The sequence below is a fragment of the Pelmatolapia mariae genome, linkage group LG13, assembly GCF_036321145.2.
Source record: "Pelmatolapia mariae isolate MD_Pm_ZW linkage group LG13, Pm_UMD_F_2, whole genome shotgun sequence".
Classification (NCBI taxonomy): Eukaryota; Metazoa; Chordata; class Actinopteri; order Cichliformes; family Cichlidae; genus Pelmatolapia; species Pelmatolapia mariae.
Window position 1 is genome coordinate 1,736,254 of NC_086238.1, and position 17,335 is coordinate 1,753,588.

General features: G+C 39.0%; 1 protein-coding gene across 8 annotated transcripts in view; it reads right to left on the reverse strand.

Annotated features, from left to right (window-relative positions):
- Positions 1-5,485: 5,485 nt before the first annotated feature.
- abch1 (ATP-binding cassette, sub-family H, member 1) overlaps positions 5,486-17,335 on the reverse strand; it is a 39,097-nt gene continuing 27,247 nt past the window's right edge. For all 8 annotated transcript variants that reach the window (XM_063491662.1, XM_063491660.1, XM_063491667.1 and 5 more), the window contains 4 exons: positions 17,203-17,306; positions 13,355-13,514; positions 11,710-11,814; positions 5,486-9,841 (listed from right to left, as the gene is read on the reverse strand). In XM_063491662.1, the coding sequence (XP_063347732.1) occupies positions 9,735-9,841; positions 11,710-11,814; positions 13,355-13,514; positions 17,203-17,306 (476 nt within the window). In that variant the 3' untranslated portion in view covers positions 5,486-9,734. The remainder of the gene's footprint in view (positions 9,842-11,709; positions 11,815-13,354; positions 13,515-17,202; positions 17,307-17,335) is intronic.

Here is a 17,335-nt window from a genome sequence, read left to right on the forward strand (position 1 = left end):
AGTTACCAAAGCAAGAGGCAAACTAATGGGAAAACATCATTTTCTGTCTTAGCTGTCAGTGCGTCATTTGACTGAAATGCATTTGCATCTGAAACGGTGGATGTATGGTTGGGCTTATTAAAATTTTGCTGTTAGATAATCAGATAATGTTTAACTCCATAAAAACTTCAGTGGTTGTATATTTACTGCAGAACATATTCATGAGATGATATTAACTTCTATGCACGCTTTATAGATGGCATTGTAGATCTTTGTATATACAACTGGAAATATACACTCACCAGTCGCTTTTTTAGGTACAGCTGTTCAGCTGCTTGGCAATGCAGTCATCTAGTTAGCCAATCACATCGCAGCAACTGCATGTAGGCATGTAGACATAGTCAAGACAGCCTGCAGATGGGCTGGTCTGGGTATTTCACTGCTGATCTATTAGGATTTTCCCAGACATCCTTCTCTAGTGTTTTCTGATAATGGTCCAAAAAAGAGAAAATATCCAGTTAGAAGCAGTTCTCTGAGTGAAAGGGTGGTGTTGATGCCAGAGATCAGAGGAGAATGGGCAGAAGGTTTGGAGCTAGGAAGCAGCAGCAGCAACTCTAATAGCCACTCGTTATAACCAAGATATGGAGAAGAGGATCTATGAAGGCACAACATATCGAGTGTTCCTGTCAGCTGAGAAAAGCAAACTGGCATGTGCTCACCAAAATTGGACAATAGAAGATTAGGAAAAAAAAATGCTACCTGGCCTTAAGATTCTTTATTTATGCTGCGATATTTACATGGTAGGGTCAGAATTTGGCAGAAATAACATGAAAGCATGGACCCACAGCTCAAGCTACTGCAAGTGTTATTATGATGTGGAGGATATTTTCTTGACATATTTTGGGCCCCTTAACACCAAATGAGCATCATTTAAACACCACAGCCTATCTGTGTGTTATTGCTGACCATGTCCATCCATTTAGGACCACAGTGTCCCCATCTTCTGATGACTGTTTCCAGCAGGATTATGTACCATGTCATAAAGTTAGACTCAAACAGACAATGGATTCACTGTATTCAAATAGCCTCCACAGTCACCAGATCTCAGACCAACAGAGTAGCTTTGGAATGTGGTGAAAGAGGAGACTGACTTCATAAATGCCCAGCCGATAAATCTGTGTGATACTGTTATGTCAATATAGACCAAAATGTCCAGGGATGCTCCCGGCACCTTGTTGAATCTATGCAGCAAAAACTGAAGCCGCTCTAAAGTCAAAAAGGGTCCAACCTGCACCTAATGAAGTGGCAGGCATGGGTAGATAGGGCTATTAAAAAGCCAAACTAGAAAGGTTCCTGGCCTTTTGTATCTCACGCTATGAATAGAACACAATACTGCGTTGTCTATAAATCTTTTTTGTGAACTAGTGAAACTGCCTCACATTCACACACTTTAAATCACAATTCTTAGATCATTTGAAACAATGATACAAACGTGCATACAGTCTCACTCTCTGAATGACTTGTGCAGCACTGAAACCGAAGCTACCGAAGAGTCCCTGATATGATAACAACATTTCAGATCTGGCTTCCCACTGGTCTCGCAGAGATCAAACATGATGACTTAGACCTTTTCAAAGTGATTTAGTAGCGATGTGAGTGATTTATTGGCTTATTACAGACCACAGATTAACAAAGCACTGAACAAAGTGCTGAAACTCGGGAATGAATGTCTCGATCTCCTTCTGTACCTAAATAAGTGAATTTAAAATTTTTTATTCTTTTTTTCTTTTCTTTTTTTGTACAGATGTAATGTACCCAACATCTGTTTTAAATCAACAGGAAAATTAAATGGGTAGATCCACAGACGACGCCTTCAGTTCAGCTTTTTATAGCCACTGTAAACCAAAACATTAACTACTGTACAGTATGCACATTGATAAGTAATATCTATTTGACAAGACATAAGACATTTCCTCCAACAGACGACGCCATTTTCTGCTGTAAATATCTCTTCTGTGCACTCTTCCAGAGTTTGATGAAACTGATAGCGGTTAATGGAGCTTTTATTTGGTTTAATCTGTTCTGGGTTTGCTGATTGTGTCCCATTTGAGGGGATGAAATCATCCCCCACATGATTGCATCCCCTTAAATCATAACTTTTATTGCCACGTGCACCACTAGCATGCGGTGCGCTGTATTTCTCCTGGTTTATTGCCCCTTTGTTAAATGGGACAGCAGTTAATTTGACGCAAGGCTTCATTTCAAACTAACTTCAACTACACCGTGATGTTTTCAGGAAGAGTAAAAAATGGAACGTTTTTTGAGAATAAACATATGACGAGTCTCAAAATGATTAGAAGTAATGTCAACCAGATGTGTACAGTTGTAACCTGAATTTTCCTTCATTTAAAGTTTAACAAACTTTGCAAGATCTGGATCAGTTACATCAGTTTCCCAGAGAGCCTTTTTACCACGCTCGTCTCCTACTGTTGCAAATTTGTTTGTGCATTTGTTCACATTGCACCATATATATGTATATTTGTGACTCAGTCGCATCGGCATGACAACACAAACGCTTAAAGTTGATTTAAGTGTCATTGAGTGTAATTGCAGAGTCACTGACAGTAATTAGGTAGCACACCAAGCTCACCAACGCCTGTAATAGAGTGTAGAGAGACAACCAGTCTCCTATTTCACACTGAACTGAAGGACTGTTTTAATAGCAGCCTGTCAGTAAGGCTGTTATCTGTTTTCCAGAGGTTGCATTATGAGGTATACAGCCTGGTTGAAATGTTAGATTCAGAGCAGCATGAGTGCACAGAAGCAGTTAAGACACGGCAAAGAGAATTGCATGGGGATTTTCACAACTGAAACTGCATGCACATAAGCACACAAGCACATGTGGTAAATTTTAAACAGTCAACATGAATCATTTCTTGAAGGAAACATCATTTATTTTTATATGTAAACACAGATCATAAGTTATTAGAACTACTACTACTAATAATAATAATAACAGGAAGAAGAAGACAACTGATTTTTTTTAAGATTAACATTTTTTTTCAGTATTAATATCTGAATTGTGGCTCCATTTATCTTTTGATTAGGGTTTTAGTTAATATTGGGTGTAATTAAATATGTTCAGGTTTACTCTACAAATTTTTCGATACCTGTTGCCATTTAATTACACCTTCCATGTGAAGAAGTCATCTGAGACCCTCACTCACAGACTGCACACACATACACTCACAGGTCTCTTTGTTAGATATCTAATCAGCCAATGACATGGCAGAAACTCAGTGCATTTGCCTGCAGACATAATGAAAATGATCTGCGGAAGTTCAAACAAAGCATCAGAAAGGAACAAAGCTAATTTAAGTGACTTTGAATGCGGCATGGTTGTTGGTGCCAGAAGGGCCAGTCTGAGTATTTCAGGAATTGCTGATCTACTGGGATTTTCCCACACTACCATCTCTCGTGTTTACAGTGAGCATGGCCAAAATAAGAGAAAATATCCAGCGAGCGCAGTTCGTTGAGTGAAAATGCCTTGTTGATGCCAGAGATCAGAGGAGAATGGTCAGGTGACTTCAAGCTGACAGGAAGGCAACTGTGACTCAAAAAAACACTCGATACAACCAAGATATGCAGAAGAGCATCAAGTCAAACACAATATGCTGAACTCTGAAGCACAGGGTGCCGTTCTTGTCAGCTAAGAACAGGAAATTGAGCCTACAATTCACTTTGACTCACCAAAATTGGACAATAGAAGATTGGAAAAACCTTGGCTGGTCTGATGAGTCTCACTTCTACTGAGACATTCAGAGAGTCGGGACAGAATTAGGCAAAAACACAAAAGCATCAAGAGTATGAACAGTTCAGACTGCTGCTGGTGGTGTAATGTTGTGGAGCTCTTAGTACCAACAGAACATTATTAAAATATTACAGTCTACCTGAGTGTTATGAACGCAGTGTCTTCTGATAGTGCCTTCCAGCAGGATAAATCGAGTGCCACAAAGCTCAGATCATTGCCTCCACGGCCATTAGATTTCAATCCAATAGAGCACCTTTGGGATGTGTTGGAGCATCATGGATTTGTAGCCAAAATTTCTGAGGAATGTTTCCAGGACTGTCTTGTATTTGTGACATGAAGAATTAAGGCAGAGTCCAGCCCTGTGCAGAAAGGTGTACCTAATAAAGAGTCCACTGACTGTATATTAAGCATCAAGAACAACTCCGCTCATAGAGTTCACTCTGTCTTGAATGGAGTCCTCATTTTTCCCAACAAACTGCACAACAATAGAAAAATGCAAAAGTCTGCTAAGGGCATCGAACCCTGTTGTTGTCCAAAAACATATCCGTACTGTTGCACAATGCAACGATTTTATTTTTATTCTTTGAACTACTGAAAAACAGCAGTGCTGCTGATTTACACTGGAGAAAATATACTGTCTCACTGTTTTAGGAAGAGAGAACCTTTTTAAGATACATTTTATAGACTTCAAGTAAGTGAGCCTGGGTTGGGACTAAGTGTGACAGACAGGAGAGGCGAGATGAAAAGTGCTGAGAGATGAACTAATGCAATGTTGAGTTTGGCATCCCATGAGATTTGTTTTTCGGCCTGGCAGCGTGTGCTCACCTAAAACAAATATATCAAACAATGACAGCTTTTTGTGTCAAAGCCCAGTTATGTAATATATGGTGCAGAGCCAAAAAAACATCCATTGCAAGCAGAAATAAGGAAATGTGCACACCGAAGAAAAACAGTGTTAACGCTGATGTTCGTGTTTGAAAAGAGGATGAATGCAGAAAAATGTCAAGGCTTAAAGTCATGTCTTCAGTCATGTCCTGGATTAATAATTTGACTTGTATTACAAAATATGCATTTTGTGTTTGTTTGTTTTCTGCAGTTGTGTAAATAAACTTTTTCCTTTGTGCACAAACGTGGCTTCAAGATAGTGCGCTGACAGCTCATACACAATAATTATGTTTGAATATGTTTAATGAAAGAAACATTTGTGCCCAGGTTGTAAACCCACACAAGCATGCACAGACTCATTATCTCCCATAAACATGAACAATGGGCCATGAGGCATGCTTACCACACATAGTCATGTTCCATCACTTCAGAGGAAATGCATTAAATTCCCAGCCTAACCCCAACCCTTAGGCTTTGATCATATATTTTTCTTATGTTTCTAGTTCCCAAAAGTTGAGTCCCCTCAATGCGACCGAATAAACAAACAAAAGCACTAACAACATTAATCTGACGCAAACAAAGGCACACAGAGTTCAAACAGTCAACCAGTCAGGTAAGAATACAAGACGCAGTGGGGTCATCTCCATCACTAAGGTAACAAACACAATGATGCAACTATGAAGTCATCAAATAAATCCATCGTGCATGGCCTCCGGGTGTTTATCGTAACCACAGGAATTGCGGGGATTTTATAGGCACCGAGTGAAATCTGGCATGGCTCCAATATTCAGAAGGAGGAGACAAAGAGAGGATTTTTCAGACGAGTTTATTGTATGAGAATACATGAATGCAGACACGCTTGTCCACTATCACAGTGCATAAATGTCACAACACAGGAGTATAAATGCTTTACATGCCCTTTAGGGAGAGACAGCGGAGGTAGAGTTTGGAGCAGAGAGGATGTGATTCAACCTGGCAGCACAAACCTTCATAACATTGTTTATATGAACTGCAATACTCCAACTACAAAAAGACTAAACTCTGAATAAGACTTGGCTGCTTCTAATCATACTATCGAGGTGAACTGAAGAAAACTTTCAGACTTGTATTCACTGTAAAGTTTCTGGAAAAAATGGTTTAAAATTTCTTAACAACATAAAATATTTTTGATAAGATCATCAGCGATTACATTTGCTTGGGTGTTTGACACTCATAGTTCAGCTAATCTGCTTTCTAAGGGCATTACGGGTGTTTGGTCAGATCTGGCTGATGGTGGCTTGGCAACACAGACAAACAACACAACAAATGTAGTGATTTGACTGCAAAAAACTAAATTGCAACACGTCGATTTACGCAACCACTTCTTGTCGTTCCCTCAAAATGAAAGAAAAAAGACAGATAAACTGGCTCATCGAGATTAACTGAGAAAACACATTTTCAGAATAGGGAAATCGGACATTTCAAGGACACAAGCAGCCGTTACTCTCCGCAGGGTACACCACAAAGCTGCACAGGCTGCAGTAAGGCGTAGCAGTAGTTCAGCTAAATGCTGAAATTAATAACAAAGCAATGAAAAATGCAGATCTCTTGGTGGTGCAGAACTAAAGGTCAGTGAACGTTGTGCTGCATCCTTCTTGTCTAAAATATTTAACCCTTTCATGCATGAATTATGACAACCTCAATCAGGATTTTTTCCTTTAGTATTTTTAGGTTGTCATAATTCATGCATGACAGGGTTGAATAACAATAATTACAATGAAACACGTCATTCATCTATAGTAACATTAAACGACCAGTGGGTGGCAGGGTATGGAGTGACACATCAGTGTCCAATGTAGAGATTTATTTGCAAGTATACCATCAACATGACACAAATACAGGAAAACAGCCTTTGAATAGCTGTCCACTGTAGTGACCGCTATGCGTGAAAGGGTTAATTTGATATGCTTGTTCTTGAGATGTCGTTAGTATTATAGAACCAATACAGGAGAATCCCCATAGCTCATTTAAATCAGAATCTTTAGTTGGATCATTGCAGTTCATGTAAATCATAAGATGCAAAGACATGCAGACTTTTGCTCAGATGTTTGCTTTTACATATTATTTAGCTGGTCTTGTAGGTACTGGAGTGTGGGAAAGTAAATGTAAGTAGTGAACATAAGATCAGTAATCGATACAAAGCACTTTTGAACAAAAATCAGAAATTTTACACAGATCAAACTGAGTTTTTGGCAACAATATATCAGCTTTCCAAGAACAAACCAAACCAAACAAAAGCATTTTCACAGAATCAGCAACAGTTTTACATGAGCTGTACCAATTTTACCACCACTTTAACATGATTGTACATAAAGACACATTATTGTGTGATGAAAGTCAACTGAGGCACAGAGGTAAGAATATGAACAGAGCTACAGTATATCCTCACAGTGGGGCAAAATACAGTAAAGTCCATTTAGAAATCCTCTGAACATAATAGAAAGCTGTTTAAATAAGATGAATAAGTCAACGCTCCCCTATTTCTACCAATCAAGAACACAATGTCCCTTAAAATGTGCGACAGGAACACTGATGAATGTACAGCAGAGCAGCAAGAGCAGATTTACAGTGCAAGAAAATCTCAGTACACAGCATGGTGTATGCACATCTCCATCATTAAGTCATAATATAAGCCAACAAAAAGCAAGCAGAGGAATTTACAGTCGTTTAGATTCATTATTTATCTTGTTAATGGACATATTAATAATATAACTGCCATTACCAGCACTGTTGCATCATGGGTAAAAAAAAACATTATGCATCAGTATGTGTTTTTAGATCAACAGGATGGAAACAAAAACTGGGTAAAAAGTAAAATCTGATTTATTAAACATTAATGAATGTAAACATTTCTAAATCTTAGACTGGCACGGCATGTAATGCTGGTTTGGTGCTTTTGCAGCACTGTGGGTGTCTCAAAGGTTTTTTACATTTAAAGAAACACTTTGATATTTTGGGAAAATAGATGAAAGGATTTATACCAATGTCACTTCTTAAAAACTTCTTGAACAGTAAAAATATACTTGTGGTTAAAAATGTCCTTATTTTTATTTTAGTTCAGTTATTTAGTTATTTTTTGATGAACCAAAACATGTATTAACCTTTAAATATTTTTTTATTTTTTTAAAATTGGGCAGGTTGTTTCACCCTTTCCTGTATTAGCGCTAAGCTAAGCCAACTGTTTAGTTTTGCCCTATTATTAGGCCACCAGAAAGTCAAACTATTCCTTTGAAGACATGATGTTATGGGTAAAGGCAGACAGCTCACTGGTTTACACTTAAGTTATTCTTCTGCAGTGAATCTATGCAGCCAATATGACGTAGCGTACACAAGTGGCTGACGTGGCTGTCAGCATTTACACCTGTGCTTGCATCAGTGTGACATATAATTACATTGCTGGGGAGGTGCACATCAGGTTATTGTGCATGGTTTCTGGTTATGATGCACCTATGATGTAGATTTAAGACAGAAAAATAAACAACCTGTGAGATACAGGCATGTCTTGTTTTAAAATTGTTTTCCTCATTGTTTATTGTAACCTCTAATTGGAAACATACCCTCCAAAACAAAGAGTGGTATCTGTTGTAGGATGTCAAAGCACCCCCAAAAGTCCTTTCAAGATAAAAATTTCTTCATTGCAGTTTACTTCTACATAAAAAAGGAAGGAAAACCAAGCTTTCTAACTATAAACACCTTATTTCTGCATTTTCATTTGATTTTTCTTCCCTTTTTTTTCTCCCTACTTTCCATAACATGTTTAATTCAAAGCAGCATTACTCCTGTGTGCTTTTAATCTGTATTATTCTTAAAGAAAGATTAATAAAAAGTCTGAGCAAATTAAATGTCTGTGTAAAAAATAGAGTTTTATGGATTAGTACAGCTATATACCAGCGAAAGGAAATCTGGAAAGAACCTCCACTCTGTCCAGCAAAGTAGAGAGAAATAATAATTAAAAAACAGATACAGTACCAATACTTTCCCCATCACCAATCTCCTCCTAAAAGAGACGCAGGCACAAAAAAATGAGAAAACCTTCAGACTGAACAGTCAGCAGTGATAATGCACCTCTACGTGACGATTTTGCAGCACCTGGTAACACGGTGAGATGAAACCACTTCCTGTCAAGTCATAACCAGACAGGACAAAAAGCTGAACACAAACATCCAAAGCGAGCAGATAGAGAAGATGGTGTTTCTGTGGGAAGTCTGAATGGGTGAGAACCTTCTGAGCAACATGATGCAATCAGCACTTTAAAACTAGTCCCACGACATTATGCAAGAATCCTCCACTCAGGTTCTCTGCTTGGAAAACATTTTCACATTTTCTTGTGGACAAAAAGCTTCTGTTGTGCTAAGATTCTTCTTTTTTATATAAACTTGAACAGATTTGTCTGTATAATGCAAATATACACAGGATAGACAGTACATACTGCAAGGACAAAAAACAGTTACATTCACTCCCCCCCCCCAAAAGAAATGGGCTGCTCCACTTGATGTAATATAAAGTGTATTACATAAAAATCTTTAGTAGCATTAAAGACTAAGGCCAAACAAAAATAATAAAACGTGACCCTGAGCTGGTGCATGGCCGTTCAGATGGTGTCGAGTTAAAGAAACTACGGATAGAATTGAAACAAACTAAAGGACCACACACGATACTTAGATAACATATTGTGCATGTCCATTTTCTACCTTGTGTATTTCTGTGTGCAGCATCCTAAATTTACACTTGCGTTTAAACAGGCCAAAGGCAACTGCTGCAGGATCAGGCAGCTGGATAGGGGACCCCAAGAGTCTATGTTTGTAAGTGTGTGTGTGAGAGTCATAATTTGGAGGAGAGAGACTGATGCATTCAACCCATCAGATTATTAAACCACAGTGAACCCCTCCCCTCTCTTTTCCCTCTTGCTGTTGCCCCAGTCCATCCACATGCAGGAGGCCCTGGTGAGTCGTTGACTTCAGAGCTTCGCCTGACAGCTCCACCCCCCCCATTCTTAGGGAGGCTATGTGGGGTGAGGCTGTCACGTCCGCAGCTTCAGGATGACTGTCGCCAGGATGAGGAAGAAAGTGTTCCAGCCCAGGGTAACAGCGAAGCCTCGCCACACCATCATCCGAGACAGACCCCAGCCTGATGGGAAGATTTATATCTACGTTTACTACATAGATTAAAAAAACAAAAGAAAAAACAACAAGCAAAGAGTGGACACAGAAAAGGAAACAGTGTGTGGTTAAGGTCGACGATTTCAGCACCAGATTTATGCAAACTGTGATCAAAAAGTTCTGAGACTGCACCTATAAGAAAGCAGAAACTCTACCCCCTCACTTCAAGGTTGTCTCCATATGCACTTATGTGTATCTCCCTGAGCTCATGCCAATTTAAGATTTCTTTCTAACCACCCTTTTATTTGTGATTTGTGCAGAGAGCAAGCATCAGCTTCTGTACCCATTTGACTCTTCATGTTGAGGACCATCAATGGGACCTGGGCTTCCAGCTGCAACTCAGAGACGTGTCAGGCATGTCAGATCAATTGTGCAAAAAAGGAGCATGCTTTTACATTTTTGTTAGATATATTTACAGTGCTGTGACTGCCAGTGGGAAGCTCTAATGTAACCTGTGTGTGACCTTTGATGAAATTCACCCAAACTGTGGTATGCCTCAACATGTACCTTTTTTGCTGTATCAGCATCCCTCATCACCCACCCGGCTTAACAGATTGATCCCTGCGACTTCTTCCGACAAAATAAATACAAGTTGAAGGTTGTTGTTTTGCAAATGCACACCTGCAAGTGGTCAGAGTGGACATGGAGCAATCAAAGACAGGGCAAGACTGCTGAAAGAGGCCCCAGTGTTTCAATAAAAATCAGGGACAATTTTTGCTTTTTTTTTATAGCCGACAGTCTCTGAAGTATTTTATTGCAACATAGTTTTCCAAGACTTTAGTAAACTAACCCTTTATATCAATAAGAATAAAAAAGGGTTTACAAAAAGTGGACACAACGTGATGTGATTTAGAAATTTGTAACTTGTGTCTCTTTTTTTTTCTGTCTATTAAAAAATTATCAATCAAAAAAAAAAAGAACTAAAGTGACTCACAGATGTAGCTTCAACTCATTTAAAGCTGACCTACTGTTAAATTTCCATGTCTGCTGGACTCTGTTAGAGTTGCTTTGCATGTTTTAAAATAGACCTCAGAGCGCCCCTTAGTTTATCCTCGGTTTGAAATAAGCTGTTGTAGCTCATTTTGCTTCATGCCAGTTTTCTTATAATAGGCTCCCCTTTGAAGGTGGGGGAACCCAAGTGTTTAGAGCAGACTCAAGCCCAAATTTTATCTCACAGGGATCTCTCATATATAAGCTGACCTCAGTATCTCAAAAAAGTTTTAGTACAAGTTTTGACCACTGGGGGGGAAAAAAAAGAAAAGAAAAGAAAAGAAAAAGATGCACAATAGATTCACCTTAAATCTGGGTTTGAGTTTATAGACAGGGGAAATTTTGTGTGAGATTAAACAGTCATCAAGTCCAGTTAGCAAATGTGTCAGGATGAAGCTGCATTTTCCATGGTAAAAGAAAAGAAAGAAGGTGGTAGTTCATTTCCTAAATTGAACTCTGACATTGTGGACTTGTCCCTGTGAGATTTTTTCCACCGCACCTATATGATAAGGCCTTCAAACAGGAAATGGCTCCTCCGACTTCCTCTGTATCAAGTAACACAAGGGGAGCTCGTGCTGTCATCAAGTCTTATTGTTCAGAGGTCAACAGGAGGAGAAAAGATTGGAAGACAGAGTGAAACCACTACACCTCCTGAGAGATGAGTTACACTGGACCCAGAGCTGATTAATGATTTAGACAACTGGCTCCGTTGTGCACAACGTAATCATCTGAGCCGTGCACACGCTGCTAACTCTTACACGCTACCAATATGCCATATGGTGCGCAGCAACAACACATGACGTTAAACTGTTGTTGTGTGTGATGTGTTCTGTGGATGAGCGTTACCTCTGTACATGATACAGCGAAGGGCTTCTGAGGCGTAGGTCTGAGGAAGGACCAGGCTAAGGTAGCGGAGAGGATACGGGATACATTCCACGGGCCAGATGATACCTACATCACAGGACAGAGAGGACAATGTGTCAGATGTGGGTAAGATATCATTTACACCTCCAGCAGGAATGCTTTGTGTCTGGATTCTGATAACAAGCAGGCTGTGAAGCATTAAAATAATCTCCCCCCTCTCTTGTTTTTTTCTGTTTTTTTCACATTCCAAATCAGGTTCAAAGTTCAGTCTGAGCAGCTGAAAAACTAATCTCACTTCACGGTGCATTTAGCAGCTCTTCTGCAGCAATCACTTCATCAGCACACAAATTTTGCTTTAAATTGCAGATGTTCAGAATTCCATCTTTTTCTAAGGAAGTCTGGACTCAGAGTTCAAAGATGGAAATATTGTGATATGGCTGGAAGATCCAGAGCAGAACAGCAACAGGATGAACACTGCGGTGGAGAGATTTTATTCACTGCCGTTTCCATCCTTTTAGGCCACAGCATCAAAATAAGAAAAAGCCTTTAAAGAATTTCTTATTATTCTGTGTGGTCTGACATCACAGATATGCAGAGTAACTATTACATCCTCCAGAAATGTCTTAAAGAATATCAGTTTCTTTACTCATGAATCATTAACTGGGACTTTATCAAAGAAATAACAAGCATGTCAAAATTATATCACAAATTATATATCCCTCACACTGATATAAGAGCATTTTACACTTCATTGTATATTTCAGGCATGTTTTTCTTGTCTGCATGTTTTTTGCATGCGATGGGGCGATCGTGGTTCAAGAGTTGGCAGTTCGTCTTGTAATCGGAAGGTTGCCGGTTCGAGCCCCGGCTCCGACAGTCTTAGTCGTTGTGTCCTTGGGCAAGACCCTTCACCCACTGCCTACTGGTGGTGGTCGGAGGGCCCGGTGGCGCCAGTGTCCGGCAGCCTCGCCTCTGTCAGTGCGCCCCAGGGCAACTGTGGCTACAATGTAGCTTGCCATCACCAGTGTGTGTGAATGGGTGAATGACTGAATGTAGTGTAAAGCACTTTGGGGTCCTTAGGGACTAAGTAAAGCGCTATACAAATACAGGCCATTTACCATTTTTTCACTGGATTTTGTTGTTGTTTTACGTGGCCCTTGGGAAGACTAACAACAACTTTGTGCAACTGCAGGGCTGCTAACAAGAAGTCTGATATGATATGAAAACACTGGATGACTTAGTGTGCATAAGAAAAACCAAAATTAAAGAAAATCTGCTATAAATGATTAAACATCAGTGAGTTAGGCAGTGGGCTTTAGTCTTAGTAAGCTTATTTGCACATCAGTGTCAGCAAAGGATAAACACATTTCCCATAATGTATATATACAAAATATATACATTATAGGATTATATATATATCCTCCTACAGCTTCTAAAGTTTTGAGCTTTTAATCCAAATAAAACCACCATTTATTTGCACTACCTACACAAATGCTTACACCCAGTTCACAACATCAAAGATGATTTAATCAGATTCCCTAATTCCCTGATTCAGTGATGCTCAGACTCACACCTACTGTGCTTTTTAAGGCATTTTGCACTCACAACAGTAAATCTCACTGCTTACCACTAAGGATGAGGTTGGGGTAGAAGACACCCAGAGCGGCCTGGTTGGCGCTCTGCTCGTCGTCAATTGCAGATGAGATGACGAGGCCGAAAGAGATGCCTGTGACACCCTGCAGCACGATCAGAATTATGACGAGCACCAAGGAGCCTTCGTTAGGGTTCTGTAAAGACAGAGAGAGAGAGAGAGAAAGAGATGAAGAGCAGAAGTAAGAAAAAGATAACAAGCTTTATTAAGTTGTGGGTATTTTCAATGCAAAGCTGCAGCAGACCTAAAAGTAGAGAAAAATAGAGGGGAAGCTAGAACAAAGCAGTGCTTCCAGCATAATAAACATGGGTAAGCATGTTTCAGCTGGCAGGTCATTTAACCCTAAGTGATGCAGTGAGTAGCTTCTTATTTTTTATCCAACCATGTCGGAAGACATATCTGTGGTCAGAAAGGTCAAATTATTGACCTGCAAAGAAAACAACTAAAGAGAGTGATGGAATTACTAAAAGTCATGTGGTTGGAAAAGAAAAATCTTCAACGACTTAGTAAGATAATTTTCTGCACAGTGTGAAGAAAACTCAAGGTACTGGGACTAAACAGCTGTGTAGCATTAAGGAAAACATTTATCAATGAGGCTAATTGGAAAGAATGGCTTCTTTGCAAGTGAACATAAAGATTGAACTCTGGAGCAATGGGAAAAAGGGAATAATCTCATATTTACGCTGTTCCAGACTGACTGGTGTATCAGCGTAAAAACAGAGGTGGATAAAGTGATGCACCCATTACGTCTACTCCCTGTGAGCCTCTGGGGGGCTATGCTATGATCTGGGGTTGCTTCATTTTGTCAGGTCTAATTCAACAACATTATGTACCCCAAAAATGAGGTGAGCTGACTGCCTGCATCTCATCATCAGTTCTGCTCTGCTTGGAAATAAATGATGTAACATTGCATAAGGTCATCAAAATGATGCCACAGCTAATGTGTGCTGTGATTAAAGCTAAAGATGGTCCAGTATTCAATATTGTTTTAGCAAGCACAGTATTACTTACCATAAGTAGAAAAAGCTGAATAAACACACACAGAAACTGTAACATAATAACTGGATTTTTAAAACTTAGAAACAATGTGAGCTTTTCTTGTAAAATATATTATAGTTGTTTTTCCACTGGGAGTAAATGTTGTGTTTCTAAAACTATTTGAAGATGATAGTAGTTTTTATAAACTGTTTGTGATTGTTTATGTTTGTGTCACAGAATTAATGATGAAGCTAAAGCCATGGAAAACCATGATATGATACATTTTAAAAAAGGAGCTGTGAAAGACGTTTGATGGACATGAAATTACACCAGCGCTTGCTGCATGCTCACTCCCGAAATGATGTACAATCATCTTGTGTGGCTGTTAAAGGGGAATTCCACTATTTTATCATATCTGCATGGTCTGTGTGGAAAGAGAAGTCTGAAGATGAATAAATAAATAGAGGTGAGGAGTTAGAAAGAAATGAGATTGCAGGGCTGATCCTAATCTCTGTCTTAATCAGTTGAAAACTCTTTCCTAATGTGTAATAAACTATTACATTTTTAAGTGTTAAGGTTGTTTTTCCCATCCCTGGACATTCAAGGCCATTTAAGGAGTTTTAACATTTAGTTTCACTACAGATAACAAGGACAAATAGTTTTTACCCTGACTATACACCAGTGAAATGGTCCTGTGATGTTAATATGGGAAGCTATCATGCATTAAAGAGTGGTGTACAAAATCAGACACTGCAGAGAGGAGTTTAACTGTCCACCACATCTAACATATCAGAGTGCAATACTAAATCACCTGGGGCGACTCTGAATCAGTGGAATTTTTTTAAATAACACAGGAAAAGACAAGAAGATGAGATGAAGAGAAAAGGGGAAAAGATTAAAAAAAACAAAAACGTAGAAGCACTTTGATTTTCTGGACTTATCTTTTGGACTTATCCAAAAATACCACAAGAAATGGAAAGAAATATCACTGATAGTGAACTTTGGTCTGGGGTGTAAATGAGATATGAAACTTTTCAAAATCACATAAAAGCAGTGAAACAGAGACTGGAAGTCTCGCCTCATAAGATTCCAGGTGATAAGCTCCTTCGCTAAACTGTGTGTGTGTGTGTGTCTGTGCCCTCCTTGGAGTGTTAAGACACTTCCCGTCTCCCCTGACAACGTGCAAAAATAAACCTGCACCAAGAGACCACATGACCACTCGGTTGCCACAGCAATCAAGGCCTGTTGTTGTGGTGATCCCGCAGTGATCCTTGGATACGGCCGGAGCGGGAAGTGATTTATGGAGCGGTGGGTTCTGTGGACTTGAGCACCTTAATTAACACACACACACACACACACACACACTAACATAGAGGAGCGCAAGCATAAAAGCAGGTCCCTGCATGAACTAAACGCACACACACATTTATACTCTGTTCTTTCTTCTCTGTATTGATTTCATATGGATGTCTATCAATAATCAGTAGTGAATGAAATCCTGATGTTCCCACTGGTTTGGTCATTTCAGCCAAAGTTATTAAAGTTAATCGAACTTGTGACATTTAAGTTAATGGTAATAAAAATTCAAAGTAGACTTTAAAAAAAGTATAACAAAATAAATAAAATACCAAAAATGTCTTTAGCAACAACAACATAACAACAGCATAAACTAATGAAAAAGAGAAAACCATAAAACTCTGGGTTTAACAGTTCAGATACTTTTCTCACTGGATGTCAGAAGGATTCATATTCTTTAAATAAAGAAGAAGCTACTTTCCCTTATATGTTCTTCCTGGCCCAATCCCAAAGGGATTTGTATCTCCTTTTAGGATTTTTTAACTTGTTAGTCAGTTAGTGTAAACCAATACACAACTGAGTCACTGTTTAATGTCTTTAAATGTGAAGACAATTTTTCATGTCCTCATAGTCAAGTCATAAAATGGCAAATGGCCAATGAAAACTGGCAAGATTTGTCACATGTTTCATGACATCAGAGATTCTGCATTAAATCTAGAGTCATAATATGGTGAAAAGCAGCACTGTTTGATAAGTCCATGTGTATATATAGTAGCTGAACTTTGTCTTGCCACATAAGTGATGTTATGAAACAGTTTTGGACCAATAGAAGAAAGTGGAAAGCGGCCTTTATGTGATATATTTCCTCTCGAGTGCACTGTAGCCAAATTTTTATGAGGGAAAAAAGGTATATGCTTATAAAAAAAATAGAGGTTAATAAAATTATCATAAAATTATGACTTGAATCCACTGCAGGTAAAGTCTGATTTTGATGATGTAGGAAAAATGCAAATGAAGATGGTAAAAGGTTGGTGAGGCATTAACCTTCAGTATGTCAGAGCTGTTCCCTGCATGTTGAACGAAACCATATCAGAGGTGTTTTAAAAAGCAAAGAAAATCTCCCTTACACAATGAGTTTGCAAAGAGCACAGGAAATACCACGTTTCAACCTAAAGTGTTCAACATTAAGTGACCGTGTTGTGGTCTCAGCAAAGGTTAAACAGGACTGACCCTGTGGTCTGGCTTTGCAAACACTTATTGGCATTACACTGACTGAAAGCAAACACAGAAAATCAATTAAAGAAGCAAACAGTGAGGTGACATCTGTTATACTGTGAGGTAAAAATAACAATCAGCCTTGTTTATATAACCAAACCGTTCTTAAGGCTTCTATTTTTATCATTCATTTCCCCTGTTGATACTTTCTTCTCTGTGGACTTCATTTTTTAATGCTGCAAAGGTTCATCCTCACATCGATTCATATCAAAGATTCATCTGACCACGTCTGTATTTTGAGTTTCTGTGTTATTTTGCAGTTTTATTGCTTCTACCTTGAACACGAGCAGTATCATAAGAAGCAGCAGGATGATCTGAACGCTGATGACAAACAGCTGAGAGAAGAGGTGAGCCAGCATCGTCTCCAGAGAGCTCACACCTGATAGAAACACAGAGAGACGAAATTCA